Raw genomic sequence first — 16,092 nt, forward strand, 5'->3', positions numbered from 1 at the left:
TTTCCTTCGTTCTAACATTTTCTCTAGGTTTGGTATGCCGAGAGTTATCATTAGTGATGGAGGATCTCACTTTTGCAACCAGACCATTGAGGCATTGCTGAAGAAGTATGGAATCCAGCATAAGGTTGCTACGCCTTATCACCCCCAAACAAGTGGACAAGTGGAGCTATCTAATCGTGAGATCAAGTGAATTTTGGAGAAGTCTGTTGGACCATCACGCAAGGATTGGTCTCAACGATTGGATGATGCTCTTTGGGCCTATAGGACGGCATACAAGACTCCTCTTGGCATGTCACCATTTCGACTAGTCTATGACAAGGCGTGCCACCTTTCTGTGGAGCTTGAACATCGTGCATGGTGGGCTGTGAAGAATTTTAACATGGACATTGATGAGGCTGGATTGCATAGGAAGTTACAATTGAATGAGCTTGAAGAGACTAGAAATGAGGCCTATGATTCAGCAATGGTTTACAAGGAGAAGACTAAGACATTCCATGACCGCATGATTAGGAAGAAACACTTTGTCGTTGGGCAGAAAGTTCTTTTATTTAATTCTCGACTTAGATTGTTTCCGAGCAAGCTCCGTTCTAGGTGGCTTGGACCGTTTGTTGTTACTCACATTTTTCCTTCTGGTGCTATCAGGATTAAAGGTGTTGTGATTGATAAGGAATTCACGGTCAATTGACATCGCTTGAAGCCGTACTATGAGAATTTTGTGACGCATAACGTAGAGGAGATCTCTCTCCTTGATCCTACGGCAAGCAAGTGATGCTTTCCAGATAGTCTAGGCTATAGACTCTACACTTAAGCCAATGAAGGAGCCATCAATGAGTGTTTGCATTTTCTTGTCCCTTATCTCTTTTTAATTTTCGTTGCGTATCATATTATACATTGAGGGCAATGTAAATTTTAAGTGTGGGGTGGGGTATACATCATTCGTTGTATTCTATTGTTTGATGCTTATGTGTTTCAATTTTGTTGTGTTGATTTTCGAATTTTAGTGTAATTTTTGGTTATGTTTTTCGATTTTTAAGTTGTTTGTTAAGTTTTTGTTGTTTTGAGTCCTAGGTATGCCTTTGACTGTCTAGGATGAGTTGATCTTTGAATTTATGGTTGATAGATGATCATGATATTGAAATGAACTTAATTGTTATTTGATGGTTAATCGATATGTAGATTTTGTATGAACATGTAGTAGATGAGGATTTTGAAACTTAGGTACAAAATGAGCATGTTCCTTACTTGTTTGAATTCATGTAACCTATGTGAATTTCGAGCCATAGATATGTGCCTTTCTTTGCAGAGTTTTATTCTATCGTTTCTTGGTTTTATAACCTCATTACATCTATTTTGATCAATTCATATGCCATAGAATTGCAATGAACTAGAGAATGCTAGAACTTATTTTGTGAAACTTTCGAAGCTTTATGTCATAATATACTCTGATTTTGAAAAGGATTGTTGGATCTTTTTAGGATTTCCACCACTAAAGCCAAAAAGTCGTATATCCTTATTGGAGCCCTGCTTGGGACACCTAGTGTTAACCCCTTTGAGCCTACGTTAAGCCTTTTCTTTCATTACCAACATGTTATATCCTTGCTTAGTATAGATATATCTCTACCTTTTCTTTGAGGCTTGGCAGAGCCGATTCTTGGAGTTAATATGGAGTGATGATTTGACTCAAGTGTGGGGTTATGCTATTAAATGTAAGTATGCTGTGAAAAGAGTATGAAAAAGAGAAAAATTGTATGATGCCGTGTGGAAAAGAGAAAAGAAAAAGTATATATGCACGGTTTTGAAAAAAAATGAATGAAAAGAATGATGAAGAGATCACGGCATGTCACTTTTTTATGTGAATTTGGAGTTGTGATGTATTTGTTGAAGGCTCAATAATGTTATACTTTAGCCTTTGTTCATTTTCACAATGTTTAAAGTGAAGAATGAGTCCAACATGATGATATTTGGCCCTTGTTTTATGGAGTATGGCGACATAAGGTGGATGTTTTGCTCTGCTAAGTCTTGAGGATGACCTTTGTGATTCCTTTACCCTGAAAAATATATTCATGCCGAGCCTAAGCCTTTCCTTTTCTAAAGATCTGCATGATTCTTAAAATGAGTAGCTCTTGATCTGTGGAGTTTGTTTCATGAGTAAGCATATGGTTTGAGTTCATTTGTGCATATGATTGGTATCTTTCATGAGGTTTTCGATTTCACTATATGTTTATAACTCTTGTGTGTGAAAAGCTTTTAAGCATATGCCATGTTCTTGAGAGAAAAGATTTGGAGTGCATATCCCTTGTGAGTTGAATTTGAACTTGTTTTGAACATGTCGAGCTTAATTTCACCTTTGTTTCTGCCATGTCTTACTTGTTAAACGAAATCTCATGTTTATTAACCATTGAATTCATCCAATCTATTTCGATTGAGTGTTATTCTTGATGCTATGAGTTTGAAGATCTTTGAGACAAAATATTGAAGGCATTAGAATGTTGTGTCGTTAGTTTTGTTGCTTTGATTTCATTTTATGTTTTTTCTTTTTAGTGTTTGCTAAGGGACTAGCAAAGTCTAAGTGTGGGGTTGTTGATAGGAGCACAAAGTGTGACGTTCTTAATGTATATATGCCTTATTCTTATGTTTTGTTACTTCTTATTTAATTGTTTTAGGTTCATAGTTGTCATTTGTATGTGCTAAGTGGAGTTATGCCGAATTTAGATGAATTGATGTTGAAATTGTGCTAAGTGTTAGAACTCCTTATTAAGTTAGGATTCCTTACTCGACTAGGACTCTATTTTCCTATTTTCATTCTTTCCTATTCCCTAATCGTCGAATTATTTTCAGGAAAGACAAATCATATTTGGAAAGAAAGTAGAGTTGTCGTGATGCATTCCTAGTGAGACAAGGAAATCATATCCGAGTTGAAGAAGGAGAAGAAGAGGCTGGCCTAGCTACTCCTAGTTGGACCAAGAGAGAAGCTGTGCAGCCCTTATGTGGTCTCCCTATTGGATTTGGTTTCCTACATCAAGATGGATTTGGTTTCCTACATCAAGTTGGATTTGGAGTACATGAATCAAATCTATAACAAAGAAGATTTCAGCTTCCCAATTGGATTCTACTTCCTTATAGGACGACAAAGAGGCTTCATTGACTCCTATATATAGAGGCTCGGCCTCCCCATTCAGATCATCATCAACCTTGCACACAAGCACAAGCCTAGCTCTGCCGAATTAATCCCTTACCCTTCCAAGAAATCCTAAAACCGATTCCACCATTCTCCACCTTCATCTATAGCCTTGAAGCACGATTGAGAAGAGGTTCCATTCCCCTAGAAGTCTTGGCTACACCTTGTAGAATCGATTGATTGATAAAGTGTAACCATGATTCTCTCTTTGTTTCAATTCGGTTTTGGTTTTTCTTGTTCTTGGATGAGCTTGCGATTTGTGTAGTGTAATCTTGTTTCAATTTTGTCTATGAAATAGCTACTTAATTCAATTTATATAAAGGATTCGAATCCATGTTTTGGTTTTATGGATTTTCTATTTTTGGTTTCTGCCGTGTACTATGTATGAGCAATTTCGATATCTTTATGTTATGTATACGATTGTAGCATGATATTTAGGTTGTTGGATTAAGGACTTATGCTATGAACATGTTTATTTTTTTCTATATGATTTTCAAAATTGCATGATTGGGGGTTAAGTAGGTGACATACTTGATGAATTCGATATGCATGGCTTTGGAGTTGTATAGTAAGATGAACATGTTAGATTTCAATGAAGCCGAGTGGCAAGACTTGAATGTGTTAAGTGTCTATGCATATAGGTTACTGATTTGGAACTTAAATTGCATGATCCAACCTTAGTTGTTCATAGACTAGTCTCGGCATGATTCTAAAAGATGGACATAGAACTTGTTTCGATTTCTTTATGTGATTTGTTTGGGTGATTGTTTATGTGTTGGTTGGTTGATCACATGTATATATTAGTTTAGGTTTTATTTACTGTTTTTACAACTCAATCCGAAACCTATATCAACTTTTTATATCTTTATGAATTCGTGTTAAGTGTTGTGATCCTAAGCCCTGGCTGGATTCCCAGTTTGTGAACGATACCCTCTTGGTTTATACTACTAATGATGCTTACAGGGTTAAATATTGATGTCGAGTAATCGAGCAATCATCAGTAGTCTTAGTTGTTGCCCTAGATACAAGTCAAGAAAAGATCTGTAAATTCATGTTAGGAAAGTATAATCAAGCTAAATTAATCTATTTCACTGGAGACAAGGAAGTCATTGCCCTAATGAAATCCATTAAGGGTGCAAAAGCATTCTTAGGAAATAAATTTATGGTCCGAACAGATAATAAGAGAGTAAACAAACGTCAAGAATTATAAATTAGCTGATGCAGGTGATAGAGGAAGAGTTATTAGGTGACAGATATTTTTATCTCAGTATGATTATGATGTTGAAATAACTGCAGAAGACAAAAACTACTTGCCAGACGCCGTTACAAGAGAGATAGAAATGTACCAAATATAAGGACGTAACCCCAGAAGCAAGAGACCGGATCCAGAAGAAGAGTCTGAACCAAAAGAGAAGACTCTATGGGAAAGGTACAAGAGTGGAGACAAAACTATCGAACCGCTATATGATGGACCTGGTTACCAGTATATAGTCTCATACGACACTACTGAATAAAGCAGTCCAGTTGGAAAACAGAAGCCAAGATCAACGAAGGACTAGGACAAGCACTCGGATGATAAATCCACATCAAAGGAAAAAGCTCAGTCGGCAACTTCTGAAGATGAGAAGAAACTCTTAAATGAGTTCTTGCTGCATGCTAATGTAGCCACAACTGATCAATCCCAGGGTAAAGGATTGACTAACATGTCCCAAAAGGTAGACGGTAAAGGCATGTCAAGTTAGTTTACGGCTGATACCTTGCCAAAAGGTATAAGAGTCCCTTTTAGGGAAAGCAAGCTTCCTGAAGTCACCAGAACAAAGAGAATTTTTCACCAGCATTTGAACATTTTTGACATACCAGTTTTCAGAACTGAAAGGGTATTATCCTTTAAACAGAAAATTATTATTGATAATATTCAGTATGCTTTTTGTGATGATAATGAACGTCATATGCTTCAAGCCCTTGAAATATTAACAAAAGAATTGTATGGATCTCATACTAAAAATAAGCAGGTTGCTACTGAAGAATGTCAAGCTCCAAAATTTTAATTCCTTGAAAATCTTGAGAGTGCCAAGCTTCCTATCTTAGCATTAAGAGAGGATGAGTGGTATAACTTTCATAACATTTTAGGAGATTCCAGGAAGAGGTCTTTTCTTCAAGAAACTCTATCAGTAGTCCCTGACCCATATTATGGGAGGTATTTAGTTGGTGTTCAAGCAGAACATCCCTAAAATCACAAACTGTGGCTTTTGGAAAATGGTTTTGTTCACAATCTCTAGAAAGAATCAAATGAAAATATGAAGGACAGTAATCTCTGGAGGTATATTAGACCTGACGGTTGCATTATGAGATTAAAATTTGTGTCCACACCACCAGAATGGACAGTAATCAACGGAGAAATAAATTACATTTCTCCTTATCATTATGTCATATTGATTCAGAGTTCAGCAAGGAGGTCTTATGTCACAAACAACAATGGCAAGCTTAGGCAAAGTATTCCATGGATACAGGCAATGGTCTAAATATCGCTTATCAGGATCGTATCGGTCGAGAGAAAAATGATATATCGGGAATGTATCGAAGATATATCAGAATATATCGGATTTATCGGATTTGATATATTTTTTATTTAATTTATATATTTGTATTTAATATGTACCATTAAACTTGAAAAGTAAAAAACATTTGGTTACTTTGTCAATGAAAATACCTAAACATTTGGTCAACAAGGACAAATGGTATGTCATATTTTTCTTTTCCATTCCAAATTTCTTGTTGGCATGGTCGTAGCTTTTTTCCTTTAATTGAAACTACACACATTGTTTACAATTATATAAACTAACCATATGCATAGGCACAACTCTATTACAGAGAATATATATATTTATGAACAAAGATAATAAGAAAAATTCTGGGTTTTGAGGTATACGAAGAGGATGCTGTGGCTTTAGAGACATCTGCCAAAACTCCAAAGATGTAGTAGTGGCACTTGGCAAACTGACAACAAATATACAGAGGCATCTCTGAGTCATCTTGCATCTAATCCACAGAAACAGCAAGTCACCCCTCTTCTTCCCTGAAGTCGGTGACAATTAAAATTACACCACCTTGCACCCAAATTTTATACGAAGAGCAATAACTTCAGGCACCGGTATCTGAATTAGAATCTAAAACTCATCTCAGTTCTCAAATAACCAAACCGAGAAGCAGATAAACTCAAATCAAAAATCAATTACGACAGAGACCAGAACTCAATCCAAATCAACACTTACCCCAATTCCCTTCTTCAATTCTTCTCAAACTCAATTCCGTCCTCTTCTTCTTCTTCTTGACGAGGTGATTCGACGCATCAGAGATCTGGCTTCCCCTTGAAAACGCAGACGATATTGTTTGAAAAAAAAAAAAGATAACTGAAATATCGGATCAAACCCGATTTTACAGATATAACGGGATTTGACCGAGAAAATCGCGTTGACCGATAAGGTAACCCGATGTGCACTTATCTAATCGTTTTTTAAATATCAACGATATATAGAACATTGACCGATATATTTGATATTTAGAACATTGGATGAAAACCATGACCATTATCAGCATGGGGAAGATAGTTCTGAGAGACAAAAGCTCAAGCCTTCTAGCAAGCCGGGAGAAGATAATGGTCACATGTTACAACCATCATCCGCCAAAGAATAACGACTTCTTTATATCCCTAAGAAGAAAAGAGGTTGATTGCATTGTGGCCACCGCCAAATGGCTAGAAAAATAAGAAAAAGAAGAAAAACATAAGATCCCTATCTATGATTCAAATCTTGAATCCGAGATAGAAAATTCATATGTTTCAGATGACTCATACGATTGTAATGGTGAAGCACAACTTAACATTATCAACCAGATGGAGGGTTGAGTGGCTGCCGACACATCAAGCCAAAATTCTTTTCTTTACTGATTAAGACAATTCTGACTGCTGATGCTACAAAACAGCTAACTTTACTTTTCCTAAAATAAAGTTCAAATTATTCAAGCTAAAGAGGAATCCTCTTGTTTGCCATTTACTTTTATCTGCCATTATTTTTATTTCAGTTTGAAATCTTAGTTGAAGTCCGGAGTATAAAAAGCTCAACCTTCTCAAGGAAGGCACGAAATGAGAAAAATCAGAAGAACTTGGCATAAGAAGTTCTCACTACCTTTCAGAAAGAAAATAGTCAGTTTACTAAGCATTCCAGTATAGTGAATGTATAATATAGTTTGAGTTTGAGTTTGAGTGTGAGTGTGCTTACTACTGTGTGATATATCATTATGTTGTAATCATCTGATGTGGTGTGACTTTTCTACAAGTATGTATTCATTTCAAGTCATGTGTAAGTAAACAGCTTTACTCAAGAGTTGAGGCTCTGAGTTTTAGTCTGTAGATATGTTGAAATAAATAAATTATGTTGTGGGTCAATTATACAGTGTATATATATATATAAGAACTGGTGAATTTATCTTTTGAGACATGACTAAGGTAATCTAGGCTTTTTTATTAAGTTTTCAACATTATCCTGGTTAAGACAGTGATCCCACCAAGTTTAAGTAACCGTAGACATGGGGTTTTTAGGTTAAAATTTTGGCATGTTGAAGGCTAATTGTTGATAGGAAGTTGGTTGATAGTTGATAGTTGATAGGGACACCTAGATTTACTTTTTAGTATAAAAAAATCTGTAAACTTTTACGGAACCATTAGTTCATATACCTTTTTTAGTTCAAACTGAAACGTGAAGTACCATTCTGAAATTCTGAAAAGTGAGGTACTGATCTTGCTAAACCAAGAAAGGTCAGAGACCATTGAAATGAAAATCCCGTGACGTGGTAGATGTTTTCAGATAACGGCAGTACAGAAAGTATCCATAGAAGTATATAAATATCCACATGCGCTTGACGATCCATATAAAAAGGTGAGTAGAAAAAAACAAGACAGGATAGAGGGGTATAGTTATAAAAGTAATCCGGGGTAGAGAAACACAAGTGAGTTTGAGTTTGTGTTTGTGTTTGTGTTTGTGTTTGTGTTTGATCCATGGCAATGGCTGAGAATGGTGGAGTTGTCTCCAAATGCACTCCAAGGAGGAGCTTCCGTTTCAGACATCCCAATCTCCGAAATGTTGCCAGAATCCCTCTCTTTAAAAACGCCGCCCTCTTCACTCGCTCCCCATCTCACCATTCTCAGGTGACATTTCCCCACCTCTCCTCTTTCATTTCATTTCCTCATTCCAGTCGCAGAGTGAGTTTGTGTGTTTAATCTTGTATTGGGTCTAAGCCTCAGTTTGTGTGTGCTGTTTATGTTTCAATGGATAATGTCGAATAAAGTAAAATTCAAAGCTTGAGTTATTGCAATTACTGAGTTTGTTTTATTGATTTGGGTTGTACAAAATTGGACTGGGAATAGTTGTATTTGTGAGTTGATGACTTGAAGATGTGTATGTATTAATATATATGTGGCTCTTACCAAAAATGGGTATTAATCAGACACGTTCTGTATCATTTATTGTAGCATGAGTGCACAAGGGAAATCAAGGCCTTCGATATTGTTGTCTACAAGACATAGGAGGATACCCATATATGTGATGATGCCTGTAGATGCATTCTGCATTGATGGTTCTGGTATTCCAAGGATTAGGAGGTAAAAAGTTTGTTTCTTTTGCTTCTAACGTGAAGTGATTCACGAGGCTAAACTAAGTATTCTAATTTAATGAAACTGAAAAGATTGAAAGAATATATTTTTCCTTTACGTAACAGGACATTTTTGCAGGATTTTGCAATTTACTATTGGTCCCTTCTCAATTCAAGTTGTTTACGCCTTTATTTGATTGTCGCTTCATATGCATATTTGGTATTTATAATTTTTTTTTGTATTGTTCCATTGTGTTTTGTTGGTGATATTTGGATGTTGCTTGACTTGTTGTTTCAGACTCAAGGCCTTGGCAGTATCTCTAAAAGCACTCAAGTTAGCAGGTGTCCATGGAGTTGCAGTTGAGGTTTGGTGGGGGGTCGTAGAACGTTTCTCTCCCCTTGCATATGACTGGTCTCTATATGTTCACCTTTTTAAGCTGATTTCTGACTCAGGATTGAAGGTGCATGTTGCCTTGTCCTTTCACTCAAATATAAACTCTTCTTCTAGCAGAAATGTGGGTGTAAGTCTTCCGCTTTGGATCAGGCAGGTTTGTCTTTTCTATTCTGAATACTTGCTAGTCATTATGAAATTTTCCATAATTCCTGCTTGTAGTATTTCAAATAAAGTCTACTTAATCTTCTGAGTCCTGAACTGAAGAGGCAAGTAAGAAAAGAAATGATCCATTTAAGTTTTTAGATTAGAAGTTTTTCATATGATGTCGAAGTTGTTAGATAGAATCCTCATAGAACCCTTCTACCAACTTAAATAATTTGTTCCTAGTTTCTCACAGCCCTCTCTATCAGTATAAAGAGGAAATGTTAGGCAGATACCAGCAACCACTTTGCCAATTAAGGGCTGTGAAAGAACTATAACTTCTGCTAATTACTAATTACTAGTCTCTTAATTTGAATCATGAGTTAAGTTTTTATTTCTTAGGTTGAAATCCTGCATTCATTTTGTGAAGCTGATACTCCTATTTTGCTCCCACCCGACAGATTGGTGATATCAATAAGCATATATACTATCGAGACAAAAATGGGTTCTCCAGTGATGATTATCTTACGTTAGGTGTAATAACCCCAATTTTTCAAAACGATATTTGATTTGTAGTAAATTCTATAAAGTTTTGAAAGTCTTTTAAATTGAATTTGATTTGTTTGTTAACATTACGAAAACGGAAACGGAAACGTTCCGAGAACGTTTAATAAGAAAACGTTACGTTTCCGAACGAATTTATCGACTTTTATATCGTCGCTCGGTCGCGAAAACTTCCTTCACGAAAGTTGTGGAGCTCGTCAATACGAGTTCGTGGATATGTGATGCGTTCTAATCGGACGACGTACGTAAAAGTTATTAACGACGGAAGTTAGTTTCCGATTTTGGGAGGGGGTATAAAAGGGAATGTTATCAATTAGGGTTCCCATAAGTGGAAACCCTTTCATCCCTCTATCTCACCCCGCCTCCCTCAGTCCTCTCTGCCTCTCGACCCGAGCTCTCTCCCATCTCCCTCTTCCTCTCTACCCGAACACTCTCTCTCTCTCTCTCTCTCGCTCTCTCTCGCACCCTCCCTCTCCTCACCGACGGCAGCTGCGCCTCACCGCCGTCCCCTGGGCATCACGAGACCCCCTGCAACAACCCGCGCCGTGCAAGCAGCCCTCCGCCGACGCAAGCACGCGATCCTCACCTTCTCCACCTTCTGACGCTGCAAGCTAGCAAGTCCGATGCAACTCAAGCCGTGAGAAGCCCTCCTCGAGGTACCAAGCACCACCTGCGATCCATTCCCCTCCGACGAACTCCGGTGCCTCAAAGTCCAAAAATAGGTGAGGTTTTGATTTTAAACGATGTTGCGATTGATGTTGTGTGATGTGTGGAAGTTTTGGAGGATTTTGAGGGAGTTTCGAGTGAGATCGGGGAGGGGAAGAAATGTTGAACACCGCCGCTTTAGGCGGCGCGTGAGGGGGTATGGGGCAGTCTAGGTGTGATTTGCGACCATAGGAAGAAAGAGGAGAAGGAGAGGATGAGTTTTGGGGCGGCGGTGGCATCACTCGCGCCTTGGTTGGCGTCGGCGCGTGTGCCACACACGCCGCCGTGTGAGGCGGTGTGATTAGTTTTGACTGAAAGGGTATTTTGGTAATTTACTGTGTAACGGTAAATGTAAATGTAAATTTTATTTACTACAGTAAATGTAATTAATTTTTACCTTCGGTAAATGTAAATATAAATTACTTTCGGTAAAAGTAAAAAGTAATTTTGTAAAAGGGTAATTTAGTAAATTTTATTTACTGAATTTGTATTTACATTTAAATCGTACGTATACGTACAGAAATACGTATTAATATTTATACGTACAAAAATACGTATTAATATTTATACGTACAGAAATACGTATATAATATTTATACGTACATAAATACGTATTAATATTTATACGTACAGAAATACGTATTAATATTTATACGTACAAAAATACGTAGTAATATTTATACGTACAGAAATACGTAGTAATATTTATACGTACAGAAATACGTATATAATATTTATACGTACATAAATATGTATACAGTATTTATACATACAGAAATACGTATATAATATTTATACGTACAGAAATACGTATTAATTGCATATTTGTACAGTATCCGGGAATAGTAACAGTGAATAGTACCACTGAACAGTAACTTCGTAAAACCGAAAGTTGCTGAACAGTAACGGATTATTACTGTTTCGGCATTTTAAGGTTACGAAACGATTCTAAATTCTTTTCTTATCATTTCAAGGTGATCATTAAATCGAGGAAAGGATTTATCATCGGGAATTGTGGAATTACGCTCGAGTCGATAAGGTGAGTAAAATCTCACTTATTTACGAATCTACCCTTGCGGTGATTCCAAGATTTTTGCAAGAGTTTTTAATATTGAATTACGACACGTATACAATATAGTGGATTACGTATATATCGTATAAATGGTAATAAGTACATATATATATAGTTTGCTATATTATATACTGTTATGAATTCATTGGAATTGGTCATTTCGAATGACGAGAATTAAATGTTGAGCATGTGATGTGATTTTTGTACAATATGAGGTGTGATTATTGTACGTGGTTTTAACATGAGTTTGTTAAAATGTTTTGTCTTCGGACGAGTTTTGTCTTCGGACGAGTTTTTGTCTTCGGACGTGTTTATGAAATATGACATGTATACGATATAATGGATTATATATATATTGTATAAATGGTAAATGTGTACATATATATATAGTTTGCTATATAATATACTGTTATGATTTTATCGTGATTTATGTCATTTCGATGACGAGATTTAAATATCGAGCATGTGATTTTGATTTGTACAATATGATGTGAGATTATTGTACGTGATTTTAACATTGAGTTTGTTAAAATGTTGATTTGTCTTCGGACATGATTTTTGGTACAATATGATGTGAGATTATTGTACGTGATTTTAACATTGTGATTGTTAAAATGTTGATTTGTCTTCGGACATGATTTTTGGTACAATATGATGTGAGATTATTGTACGTGATTTTTAACATTGAGATTGTTAAAATGTTGATTTGTCTTCGGACGTGATTGGTACAATATGATGTGAGATTATTGTACGTGTTTGGCAAGTCGGAACCTAGCCTTTGGCCGGGCGAAAGTTACGATACAGTTAGAGCTCTAGTCTGTCTGCCTTAGTACTGCATGTGAGGTAACGGGTGGTTATCTGCTCATGGGTACTCAGTTTATTTTGGATGTTGGGTAGCGGGTGGCTATCCAATATCAGCGGTGTATTACGAGAGGGGTAACAGATGTGTACCAGCGTTCTTGGTACCCGTATTATAAATGCATTTGGGTAACCAGAAGGGTTACTTAATTTCTCATGAGCGCTTCTTTTCTTTGGGACAACCAGATGGGTCGTCCACTGACTCATGAGTGCATTTATATTTGTTTGTTTTGTGGATTTTCGTATATATTGATATGCGAGTTATATGTTTTCATTTTACTCATACGAGCTGTAAAGCTTACCGGGTTTGTGTTTACAATCCCGGTGCACCAATTCGATGGTGTAGTGGATGACTCCGCAGGTGTAGATTAGCAGGAATTGACGGATCGCTCAGAGGACTTGAAGTGATTTACCTCCAGCTTGTGTGAGGATTTTGTGTGACTATTTTGTGAGAGATTGTGAGGATTATTACATTTCAACTTACGTAATGTAAATTATAAATTTGGGTTGTAATAATTGGTTTTCTGAGTTGTATTAATAACTCAGTGATGATCCGCTGTTACACTTAAATGATTTCGATTTATTTGAGATTATTTTGTGTTTAACGACTTTAGAATTTTGAGTTTTTAAGCTCGAAATTTTGGGGTCGTTACATTAGGGGTTGATCACCTTCCTCTGTTTTGTGGCCGGACTGCCCTTCAATGTTATGAAGATTTTATGACCAGCTTTGTTAAGAAATTTGAATCTCATATTGGATGTGTGATCGAGGAAATTTGTGTCGGTCTTGGTCCTTCTGGTGAACTTAGGTAATGTGACAGTTAATAGAACTACTAGTATGAACCCAGTACAAAAATAACTTACCGTGTGTTGTCCACAGGTATCCTGCACATTTTGGTGACGGTAAATGGAAGTTTCCTGGAACTGGCGAGTTCCAATGCTATGACAAGTACATGTAGGATAGAAACCCTTTCAATTTTAATAAGAAATTTGGTTGATATTGCATTTTCACTATTTACTGTCTCGTCTCCCTTTTAGGCTGGACAACCTAAAGATGGCTGCATGCAAGGAAGGGAAGCCTCAATGGGGACATAGGGGACCACTAAATGCTGGCTGTTACAACAGTCTTCCATCTGGAGCTCCCTTCTTTGAAGAAGGAGAGGAAAGCTTTCTTTCTGATTATGGGTGCTTTTTCCTTGTATGAAACTGATGGAAGTTTTCTGCTCCTCTACTTTAATATATTCTTGTTCTTTTAGTTTTTCACTTTTTTTTTCTTTCTTTTGCATAATTGAAGCCTAGGATACAATGAACTATATAATGTTCTTTTCACATCGGTTCTTCATTCATTTGTCATCCTGGATCTACCACATAATATATAATTGGAAAAACACTTTTAGTACCTTGAATTGGCTTGTGTTTTCTCAGTCAAGCAAAACTTATTTATTGGTGAATGTGAATAAGTTGAGCCTGCAATAAATCTTATTGTCTTTTCTTTGGTTAGCCTACAAAGAACTATAACAGGAGTATTATTGGGGAGGATGTCACAGGCTTTTACATAATGTGATACTTCTATTGATATTATTGAATAATGTAGTGATTGAAATTAAGAGATCTAACAGTTGCTTAACTCGTTGTAGGAATGGTATAGTGGTTGTTTGCTTGGTCATGCAGATGCTATTCTTGAAAAGGCAGCTAAAGTTTTGAACAAGTTTAAAGAAAACAAGCAAGCTTCTGTTCTGTTAGTAGCTAAAATTGGTGGAATATATTGGTGGTACCAAACAGTAGCACACCCTGCTGAACTCACAGCTGGATACTACAACACTGCTCTTAGGGATGGTTATGATCCTGTTGCTTTAATTTTGTCTCGTCATGGAGCTGCTTTGCATGTCTCGTGAGAACTCTTAATTGTTCATCTCTGTATTGTCTTTAATTATCAACCTCATGACTAGGGGATTTACTCTGGAATTTTCACCTACTGATTACCTGTTGCAGTTGCTTGGAAATGATGGATGATGAAACACCAGAATCCTTTCTTTGCAGCCCAGAAGGATTACGGAAACAGGTATTTGGCTTACTGGTCAATAATTTTAGCTTCGTAGGTTGAAGCCTTGTTGATGTTCTCATTACTTGGGATATTTTCTGCTAGTAGCTCGATTTTATGTTGCCTATAAACTCCATTCTAGTTAGGGTCTCACTTTTGGAAAACGTATTAACATGAAATCAATTCTTACATTGCCTTTGGAGCCGTGCTAGTTTGGGCGTCAATATTTAATAAACTACAGTGACTTGATTCCATGAAACTTAACTCTGTTGTCCCTACGCCCAACATGGGCCTGGCATGACTCATCTTGTTTTTACTATTGTAGTTTAGCTATTATAAGCTAAGTCTCACTAGTAACTGAATTCAATGAGTTTTTGATTGAAAAATTGAAGAATTATGATAAACCAGATAGGACCAATGCCATGTATATGCCGGTGTGATCCTTTTTAGACCACTTTGCTGCTGGTCGCGATTTTTTTTTTTTGTTATCATTCAATTACTCATCAAATGCCTATACCAATTATACTTTGCTTTGACATGATCAATTTTACACAGATATGCAGTGCTTCAAAGAAAAGGATAATACATTTGATTGGAAGAAACACCAACGAACGATATGACAGGGTATATCTATGTTTTGTGCAACAATTAAACTAAGCTTCATCATTTGATCATATCTAGCATAACACATATACACAGACAGTAGATATGCACTAAATTTGATGTACATATTGACCGATTTAAGTCTACTCTTAAACTACTTATAATATTCCCAATGTTTTTTTTTCCGTTGCAGGTTAGTCTATGGCAAATACATGCCAACTGTTATCATTCTCAGGCCGAAGCTTTAAGATCATTCACTTATTTTAGGATGAATGATAAGATCTTTAAGGCTGAAAACTGGAGTAACTTTGTTCCTTTTGTTAAAAAGATGAGCACAAGTTGGTGAAGCACCTGATAAGACCCCATTTAACCTTTGACTGAGCGATCTTCAGCAACAGTCACCCATAATATTTTTCCTTTTGTTTTGTGTTGTTTCCTGGTTGTTTTGCCTTTTGTTTTTGTAAGGCAGAACACAGCTTTGTAACTCTGTTGTATGGTGACTTAATTCTTCTAGAGAGGTATAACTGGAATTTATAAAAGTAACAAGTATCAATCGATTTTGATAAACAAAAGTTCCATGGCGAATTCATGTATTTGATTACTTTACTTGTATGGCATTCTTTGTCATATTCCTCTTATCCCATAGCTATTCTAGTATCCGATTTATTCTTTAAAACGAACTGAAATTAGAGGATAATCTAATAACATGCAAATTGCAAACTCATTGAGGACAACAAATTTCACTTGTTCAGTCCCACCAAACTACGTTGTGTTGAGGCGTCTTCAACCCGAAAGTCTTGGTCAGTCGCCCTAGCTGATTCACCTGATTGCGGCTTCTCTTCATTTTCATCAGTTCATAACTACAGCAGTTTTACTCCTATTGAGCGACAGAA

The 16,092-nt window shown here is 36.5% G+C and overlaps 1 protein-coding gene across 1 annotated transcript; it reads left to right on the top strand.

Moving 5' to 3' along the window:
* Positions 1-8,201: 8,201 nt before the first annotated feature.
* On the top strand, positions 8,202-15,705 carry LOC126787863 (inactive beta-amylase 4, chloroplastic). Its single transcript, XM_050513777.1, is given in 12 exon segments — positions 8,202-8,368; positions 8,370-8,381; positions 8,706-8,834; positions 9,123-9,372; positions 9,821-9,893; positions 13,217-13,364; positions 13,436-13,510; positions 13,594-13,753; positions 14,193-14,446; positions 14,548-14,617; positions 15,152-15,220; positions 15,393-15,705. Coding segments are annotated over 12 exon segments (1,530 nt in total). The 5' UTR covers positions 8,202-8,231; the 3' UTR covers positions 15,546-15,705.
* Positions 15,706-16,092: the final 387 nt, after the last annotated feature.

The sequence above is a fragment of the Argentina anserina genome, chromosome 3 (genome assembly GCF_933775445.1).
Source record: "Argentina anserina chromosome 3, drPotAnse1.1, whole genome shotgun sequence".
NCBI classification, from domain to species: domain Eukaryota; kingdom Viridiplantae; phylum Streptophyta; class Magnoliopsida; order Rosales; family Rosaceae; genus Argentina; species Argentina anserina.